Source organism: Sinocyclocheilus anshuiensis, unplaced genomic scaffold, assembly GCF_001515605.1.
Source record: "Sinocyclocheilus anshuiensis isolate Anshui unplaced genomic scaffold, SAMN03320099.WGS_v1.1 scaffold685, whole genome shotgun sequence".
NCBI classification, from domain to species: Eukaryota; Metazoa; Chordata; class Actinopteri; order Cypriniformes; family Cyprinidae; genus Sinocyclocheilus; species Sinocyclocheilus anshuiensis.
Genome location: NW_015539864.1, coordinates 323,023 through 332,787, shown reverse-complemented (window position 1 = coordinate 332,787; position 9,765 = coordinate 323,023). Strand labels below are relative to the sequence as shown.

The 9,765-nt window shown below is 39.8% G+C and overlaps 1 protein-coding gene across 1 annotated transcript in view; it reads right to left on the bottom strand.

Annotated features, from left to right (window-relative positions):
* LOC107684973 (teneurin-3-like) overlaps nucleotides 1-9,765 on the bottom strand; it is a 323,878-nt gene that overhangs the window by 59,607 nt on the left and 254,506 nt on the right. Inside the window, exons 11-14 of the mRNA XM_016481367.1 lie at nucleotides 8,193-8,294; nucleotides 7,565-7,759; nucleotides 5,075-5,275; nucleotides 1,695-1,880 (exon numbers count right to left, since the gene is read on the bottom strand). Of these exons, the coding sequence (XP_016336853.1) occupies nucleotides 1,695-1,880; nucleotides 5,075-5,275; nucleotides 7,565-7,759; nucleotides 8,193-8,294 (684 nt within the window). The remainder of the gene's footprint in view (nucleotides 1-1,694; nucleotides 1,881-5,074; nucleotides 5,276-7,564; nucleotides 7,760-8,192; nucleotides 8,295-9,765) is intronic.

Sequence of the window (9,765 nt, the reverse complement as noted above, 5' to 3'; positions counted from 1 at the left end):
TATCCACAGTCAGACAGATTGTGTACAAATGGAGGAAATTCAAGACCACTGTTACCCTCCCCAGGAGTGGTCCACCAACAAAGAACACTCAACACTCACAAGATGTGTAAAAGTCCACTAGGTTTCAAAGGACTGCATGCTAACTTCTAAGCAACTAAAGGCATTTCTCACACTGGCTAATGTTAATGTTTATGAGCCCATCATCAGGAGAACACTGAACAACAAGGCCTTTCTCACATTGGCTAATGTTAATGTTCATGAGTCCCCCATCAGGAGAACACTGAACAACAATGGCATGGCATGGCAGAGTTGCAAGGAGAAAGCCACTGCTCTCCAAAAAGAACATTGCTGCCCATCTGCAGTTTGCTAAAGATCATGTGGACAAGCCAGAGGAATACTGGATAAATGTTTTGTGGATGGATGAGACCAAAATAGAACATTTTGGTTTAAATGAGCAGCGTTATGTTTAGAGAAAGAAAACACTGCATTCCAGCATAAGAACCTTATCCCATCTGTGAAACATGCTGGTGGTAGTATCATGGTTTGGGCCTGTTTTGCTGCATCTGGTCCAGGACGACTTGCCATCATTGATGGAACAACGAATTCTGAATTATACCAGCAAATTCTGAAGGAAATTGTCAGGGCATCTGTCCGAGAACTGAATCTCAAGAGAAAGTGGGTCATGCAGCAAGACAATGACCCCAAGCACACAAGTCGTTCTACCAAAGAATGGTTAAAGAAGAACAAAGTTAATGTTTTGTTTATTTTGATAGTACACTTTAGGCATTCTCCTAACTATAAGCAAATTTGCTATATATAATACTTTTTTATAAATATACAAATATACCATGACTTTGTTTCTTTGAGATTTAACTAATGCACAGAGTTTAGTGATTGTGTAAGGAGACCTTGCTGTCGTTTAGAATAGGAGTTTCCCTGTGGATGCCTAAATCAACGGCAATGAAAATGTCATTGCTTTGATAGCAAGCAAAGGTCAGGGGGAAGGTACAAAACAGAACAAACACTCATAGCCCACTTCCTGTTGAGATGGAAGAGCCAAAGCAGGTGGAGGAAAGGCAGAAAAACAAAGGGAATATGCAATCAAAACAAGTTCAAAGATGTGAGGTAAACCTTCATAACAAATATAGCAAATAGCTTCAATACAAACGCATCAAAACCAGCTGGAAAAAATCAGAGAAAATACTGTGTACACATCATGCAAGTACACTATATGGCAAAAAAGTATGTGGACACCTAAACACCATCCATATGTACTTGTTTAGCATTTAATTTTAAAACCGTTGGCATAAAGTTTTCACTCCTATTTCTTAAATTTTTCTGAGAAGCCTTTCCACTAGATGTTGCAATATGGCTGTGGGATTTGCTCCCATTCAGACACAAGAGAAATCAGCAAGGTCAGATGCTGATGTTAGGCAATGGGCCCTTCCAAATTCATCCCAAAGGTTTTCAGTGGAGTTCAGGTCTGAGATTTGAGCAGGCTAGTCGAGTTCTTCCACACCAGACTTACTTTTTTATTGAATTAGCTTACACACAGGAGCATGTTATGCTGGATCAATAAAAGGCCTCTGAAATTCATTTGAATTAAGAAGGCAAATTTGTTAAAAACAGTGTATCCACATTCTTTTGGCCATGTAGTGTGTTAATACTGACAAACGGATGATTATGTGTCTTACCAACGGTGCAATGTTCTCCGGTCCAGCCCTGGTGACATTCGCATTTGCCGTCCTTGCAGGTACCGTGTTCAGTGCAGCGTGAGTGACAAGCTTTCAGATCGCATACTGAACCGGTCCAGCCCTCTTCACAGCGACAGCTTCCTCCAATACACACACCGTGAGAGCCACAGTCCACTTCACACACCTCTACAAACACAAACAAAGGTGAAAAAAATTAAAATCACTTTTTGGTCTGGGCTGCAGCATAGCTAAGGACTATAAAAGGTCATGTGTTCTACAACATGGTAGCACATTTCAAGCACAAGCCTCCTCTACTCAAAACAACAAGAGCAGAGGTTACATTCCTGAGAACAGTCATGTCTAAGTTATTGACTTTAAGTGTGAAAAACTTATGACAGGAAATAGATAATTGCGGACCCCTGCTGGGTCAAGCAGCCTGTGTGGCGGTGGGGAGATTGTCTGCCCCACCTCAACTGACACCCCATAACATATCTCATATATCTTGACATATCTTGACCTTGTCTGACCCACTGGAGTGTGTGCGCTCCTCATGGAGACTTTGGCGGAAGGGTGCTGGCTAAAGGTGTGTGACTGGGGGAAGGGAACGAGACATCAGAGCGTGCAGACATGGATGTGAATTGACACACTGAACTTTCCACCTGGACCCAGAAGACAGGCCTCCCACATAGATTGAAGAAAACACATCAAGCCCAAATAAATCAATTTATACACACTCCACGGTCTGTCAAACACCAGGAGTGCGTTTGAATGGCTTTTGGGATCGAAGCTATCATGGAAGTGCTTTATTAGCATTTCTCTTTGCAGGTTTGTACTCTTCATTTTTTTTTTGCCATGTTTACAGAATAAAGATTCTCTATTGACAAAAGCTTCCATAAAGAAATTGCACTTTTTTGTCAATAGAAACTAGTTTCGTGTTTGTCATACCTGGGCGTGGATGCAACTGGCAACAAAAGCTGATGAGGGAAAATTGGGTGCATTTTGAATGATATCCTGCGAAAAGTGTCTGATAGTGATTTGGAATCGGTTTATGAGTTTGTGAACATGCGCCTGTAGAGGTGTGTGGGTTTGGCAGAACAGTAGATGAAGACAGACTGGCGCAAAGCAAGCTGTAGTTTAACAGCCCACACACCACTCCACCAGAGCCTCGCAGCCTGACACACCCTGTCACGGAAGAAACAATGCACTAGAAAGACATTTCTTGATAAAGACAAAATCATGGGATGGGGTATTGTTAAACACCTTCCCTCAACCACCTCTCTGACTCTTTTTGCAGCACTTCCTGACAAGGTGTGAAACCACGACATGACACTCAGCCAGAGCTGCTGAAAGTGTATTGAGACAAGGAAATTGAAGTGAAAAAATAGAGAGAATTTCCCATCAACCCTTGGGTCAGGTGAGTGCCAGTTTGTGGTTGACTTCCCTGCTGCGTGCTGTTATTATGCCTCCTGCAGGTGGACAGGAGTGACGCACCCCTTCGGCGTGTATGTGTGGGCGCCTGTGTATTTGATCCTTCATCAGACGAAACTCTGCTGAAGTTCACCTCAGTTTCCTCAGAGCGGGAATGTGATTGAAAGAGAGAGAGACTGCGTACAAGGAAAAAGTTCACACAGACAGATGGAGAGCAGCTGCTGGGAAGTGCTTCTGGAAAACTGACTGCTCGAGCCACAAGCCAGCTGCAACTGTACTATATCAATCTGGATTACTGTCTTTGCAGAAGTTGCGGCCAGAGTGTGTGGACCGATTGCCTAAATGTGTCCCTGTTGCACAGGGCGTCATGCACCTAATTTTATGAGGGGCCATTCCTGGCTTATTCGGTGTCCTAGGTGAAACATGACATTTTTAACCATCTTAGCTCTTTATATAATTATAAGAAGGGTTAGTTTAGTACATTGATTCTCAATGTGCTTTGTTAAATCTGTAAAACAGAAAAATTAATAGACTAAAAAGCAAAACAGCTATCATAATTAATATTATGGTTCGGTAACTTTCATATTCAGTTCATTAACATAAGTCAACGCATTAGGTATCATGAACTAACAATGAACATTTTTACAGCATGTACAGTATTAATAGTCTGTAAATGTATAAATACACTAGTGTTCATTGCTCATTTATGTTTGTTCATAATACATTAAATACTTTTAATTTAAACCTTAGTTTATTATAACTAAAATTATAACTTGAAAAGTTAGTTTGTTCATAATACATGAACCAAATGTTAAATTATACATTCATTTATGAAGTTAAACTGTTAAAAGATGTATTAGAGTATATAGACATGATCAAAACTAACAAATGCCACTAAGCAGTGTTGTTCTATATTCATGTTCTCCATTGTATTAACAACAAGAACTTTATTGTAAAGCGTTACCCATGAATATTTCCAGTTTCTTTTGTTTCTTTAAAATAATTTTAACAATAATAATAATGATATTGCTAAATGATATCTAATATGTATAATTTGAATTAAAAAGAACATTTAAGATTTTTTGGCTCGAAAAAATAAAAAAAATCTGAGGGGGCACATGTGTGAATAGCCATGGCACTTCTGTAGACACATGCCTTCCTCTCGCCCTCTGTATTGAATTTTTCTCACCCTATCATTATCTAAGACAAAAGGGGCATTACTAATTTTATCAGCCTTTTTGAGAGCATTGTCGTCTATTCAATCAAAACCCGTCCCCACACTAAAGGCGTTTATCAGCATTTACCACAGCACAGCACTGCAGCCGTCAACGTAAAAGAGGGGGAGCATGCAGGCCCCATTCATTAGCACTGCACTAATTGAAGATGTACGTCTAATTAATGGAAGGGAGGGAAGCGATGGTCTACAAAGACATCAGGTAGTTCTTCCTCAATCGAAAAGGGATAGGAAAGAAAAGGACAGAGAGAAAAAGCAAGAGTGAGAGAGATTGCTGTGTGGGGCACTTGAGTGAAATAGTATTTTCATTAGACACAGATTGCTGCTGGGAAAATAGCATTGTATAACTAAAAGGCCGACCATGGGTGAGTCCTAAAACAGCAGGAGTCCAATACTGCTCTTATTACGGAGATCAGTATCGTCACTCGCACAAACATAAGATGTGCACACACATACCACACTAGCTGCCGCTGAGCTTTTGATGGACTGAGAGATATTTCATAATGATAGTGTATTTAAGGTTGACTCAAACGTGCCTTTTAGAAGGTCTGCTGACAGATTAAATAGAGAGGAGGACAGAAAATCTGAAATAACAGCCTGTTAATGCCCTTAACAACAATAAGCAGCTATTCAGTGTATAAAACAAAGCATGATAAAAATAATACAGTGGAAAGAACGACATATTAAAGAGGTGGGTGCAGAAGTGTATAAAAGGTACCGATGGAGCAATCGGGTCCAGTCCAGTTGGTGTCACAGGTGCAGGTGCCGCTCTCCGTCTGGTAGGTTCCGTGTCCCGAGCACTGGTCTGGGCACATAGTCTTCAGGATCTCACAGTTGTTGCCGCCCCATCCTGAATTGCAGTGGCACTCTCCGTGAATGCACACTCCGTGAGATGAACAGGAGGGGTCCAGGCAGTCCACTGTGTGCGTTTGGGGAAAAAAGCAAAAAGTCTTAGTTAGCAGGTTAGCAAAACCATGCATGCATTATTTTTTAATCAATTTTCTTGCATAAAGACTTTATTAGTAAAAACAAAAATAGACTTTGAAATAATAAATGGAGGAGTCTTTTCAGGTCACTTTGTACGAAGGGCAACACTATGCAGTAATGGAATGAAATTAAAAATGTTGTGGCTACATGAAAGTCTAAGAAGTGACTCCTACCTTAAATTATTGTTTTACTTAAAATGTTAACATGCTTATACAATGTTAATATTTTACAAAAAAGTAAATAGACAGTACTTAATACTTTAATACTAAATAGACAGTTACTAAAATAATAGAAAAGACAAAAACAACATCAAATAAACATAACATTACTGCAATATTATCGTTTGCTGTATCCATATCCATTCTACTATTGCACTTGCTTTTAGACAAATTTCAGCAACAACTCAAATAATTTATACCATTCTAAATGATAAAAAAAATGTTATGCTCTAACAAATGTGAATCAGGTCACATAAAAAAAAAAAAAAGCCAGGATGTACTGTTTTTATTGTCTTATGCATAAATGCATTGTTTGCTTGCAAAGTAAATAAAATGAGTTTGTTAACCTGAGGGAACATTGCGCAATAGTAGGTTAATGTGAAAAATATGTGATGTTTTTACAGTAATACATTATTTTTTTTAATTCTCTCATCTCAATGGAATCCATCATGCTAATGTCAAAGTGTGTATAGCATAAGCTTCACATTATATGGCTCTCAAAACCCCCCTGTTCCAGTGCACACACATTATAAGCAGATTCAGACAGTACATGTAGCAAAGCATGATCTGTGTGCTGCTCAATGTGCTCTCAAAGAATGTGCTAGAGATCTTTTATTCTCGTAGGCAGAAGTCCACTACTTTCCCACAGATTGGAAAAGCAGTTTTTAGGTGACTGCAGAGCAAGCGGGGCTGAATTTGCAGAGTGGGACAGTGCTACACATTTCTTTTCAAAAGCCATGAGGGGCTACTGTGCAGGTGTGTTTGTGTGTGTGTTTATGTTTAATAGCCCCTGCTAGAGGACTGAGGTTCAGCAACCCTTAATTCCTCTGATTGTGTGGTAGTTGATGGGGCTTAATCCTGCCATTGATTGACAACAGGCCAATTCATGACCAGAACATTTCTGGCCGCATTTTTAACATATTATCCCTATATAAATTGCATTAGCCGGACTCTCTCTGGATATAGAGATGTATGTGTTTTGTTGCTTGTGCCAAATCATTACAATCGAGCTGCAGGAATGGAATCTTTTTGGCTTAGAGAAAAAAAATAAACAGCGCACTGTGTGCTCTACAAGCTGCGTGCCGAGTCACGGTAGCATAAACACTATGCACAAAGCTAATTTTCTTAATTAAGAAAAATCAATTGTAATCTAGCATTTTTCCCACTCACGAGGCTGATGGGTAAGGGACCTGCGCATCAGTGGGGACATCAATGTAATTATTTGCTCTGTGAAGTGGAGAATGGCAATTGTTTCTGGAATATTGAACTATTAACTCGTGGGTAATGATTATTTCAGGGACAGTAAATTATCAAAGAAGGTCACAGGAGGAAGAGTTCCTTTGATGGCTACAGACAAGGCGTTAGGCTCCTCATTAAGCAAAGTGATGCTGAAAGGCGATATGAACTGGACAGAATTTTCTCTCTCTCAAACACTCAAATAAGCCCTTCTGTATCACTCTTGCACTTGCTCTCTCTCTCTTTCTCTCTTTTTATCAGGTCTGGTGAAAAGCCTGTCCGTGTCCGCTGAGACGGAGCTTTCAAACACTTCTAGAGGAAAAAAAAAATCAATCCCCCTCAAACCAATGGGTAATCAGCGATCACGTTGATAACACATTATCTTGCACATCTTTGATGGTGTAATGCAGTGGGGTTTAATGGCAAGAATGCTGGAAATAGCAGTGTTAGATAAATGCTTCCATTAGGGCTTCTGATGGGTCTCTTATGAACTGAGACTTGAGATGCTGGAGATGTCTGTAAAGAGGGAAACAGATGAAAAATTCTGCTGAACTCTGCATGACAAATAAACTGTTTTCTAACATCAGGCCACTGCATGGAGGGTTTGCTGTGAAGTTGGAAAACATGGTCTCTTAAGAGACACAAGAAATAACAATCAGTTTTTGATGTTAAAATATTTTCTTAAAATACTGAAGCAGGGATATTGAAGTAAGCAGATAGGATAGTTTGCTTCACAAAACCACTGGTGGTTGATTTGTATCCCTGACCTTCTTCACAGTTGTCTCCTTTATAGCCTGTGTTGCAGGCGCAGCTGCCCATAATGCAGATTCCGTGTCCGCTGCAGTGAATATCGATGCACTGGCTGCTAGGAACGTCACACTCTGTCCCCTTCCAGCCGCTGTAACAAAGACAGCGCCCCCTGGAGTATTGCCCATTGCCACTACACAGCACTGGACAAGCGGCTTTGAATAGAAAAACAAAAAGCAATTGGGGAAATAAGATAAAGGACAGAAAATAGTTTATGACAATCATATCATTCAACAGGTGAAGTTTTCAAGCGATTTCTTTATAGAGCTTCTACTGTATAAGCTCTAAACGCTTGTAAACCAGACAGAGACAAAGAAAATGCAAGCAAACAGATGAGAAAAAAAAACACCATCACCAAATATATAAACAAAACAAATACAATAAAAAGACCATGGAAATAAAAACGAATTGTTGCTTCTTCCTGGTAATAAGAAGCCATTCAGGCTTGGGAATTGAGTCCCACCAAAAGCGTACTAGCCAGTCGTACTTGCTCAAATGACAATCTGAAACCAATTATGAATAGTGACATTGGTTGTTTATTTCTCTGGAGAGTCGTGTGTGTGTGCGCATGTGAGTAAGAGAGCATACCTCGTGAGCAATCAGGCCCAAGGAACCCTGGGAAACAATGGCATGTTCCCGAGCGACAGTCTCCGTTACCATGGCAATTGTGTGGACACTCTGTGAGGGTATCTGGGGGGAAAGAATGAAAGTGTGTGAGAGTGAGTCACCGTAAGAAAGAAGGCGAGAGAGGAATGGAGAGTGAGAAAAGCACTAATTGAGGAGACAGTCTGTGGAAATTAGCAGACATTCAGACCCCCCCATCTTTAATTAAAGAAGTGCCAGATGCGTGATTAACAAAAACCTGCATCTAAGCTTACTCTGCCTTAATGAACCAATCAGAGCATTATTACCACCAATTAGCAGCCAGACGCTCTGCTCGGAGCTTTCTTTACACTGCTGGATGGCCATTAAAACACACATACGTTTGTTTTTCTGTCATAGTGGGGACTTTCCATTGAATTTTGTTTTTATATGCTAAATAATGATGATTGTCTGTCATTTAACCCTAAATATAAAACTTACAGAAACCTTCCTGAAAATGTTCATGTTCATAAAGACATTATTTAGCATGAATAAGCATCATGTCAACTGCAGCTGGTCCCCACAATGCAAACAAAACCTGATGCGTGCACACACAATACACAAAGTTGTTTACACACATCGCTCCTTTGACAGTCTACATTTATATACTAAAAACACATAAGGAACTGTGCTAGAACAGAAGGCAAAAACCATTTAACATTAACATTCTATTTCTTATAAGCAGTAATACATATTGCTTTGACATCAGCACATTAAGGTAATGTTGTTAACATTCAGTAGCGTACACAAATAGCTGTAAACAAAGCTGTCTCTCTGTGCAAAACGTAGTCTTTGATTAATTCCTGAATGAATCAGAGTTTTTGAATGAATCCTTAGACTGAATGATTCAGTGGCACACTCTTAAAGGGGTCATATGATGAGATTTCAAGCTTTCCTTTCTCTTTGAAGTGTTACAAGCTGTTCGTGAATAGATAAAATCCCTAAAGTTGCAAAGACTAAAGTCTCAAACCCAAAGAGATATTCTTTATAAAAGTTAAGACTCGTCCACGCCCTCCTAAAATGCCTCGTTTAAACCAGCCCCTACACGTCTACGTCACTGTGTGGGAAGATTTGCATAACGCCGGCCAAATGTTCACGCAAAGAAAGAAGCCATAACTTTATTGTTGCTGCCGCCGCTGCCATGTCGTGAAGACATTGTTTCGTTGTGAAAGCGAAACTACTTTGTTTGGTCTTCCAAAAGAGGACACAACTAGAAATCAGTGGTTAAGTTGTATTTACAACACTGTTCCAGAACAGTTCAACCCAAATATTCTGATGTGTGCAGCGCATTTTATGGAGGACTGTTTCCTGATCCTGGGAGAGTAGCCTTCAATGCCAGCTGTTCTGACTCACAGACTGCAAGTACGATTTTATATTTAAAGGGGTCATATGATGCTGCTAAAAAGAACATTATGTTGTGTATTTGGTGTAATGAAATGTGTTTATGCGGTTTAAAGTAAAAAAAAACATTATTTTCCACATACTGTACATTATTGTTTCTCCTCTATGCCCCGCCTTT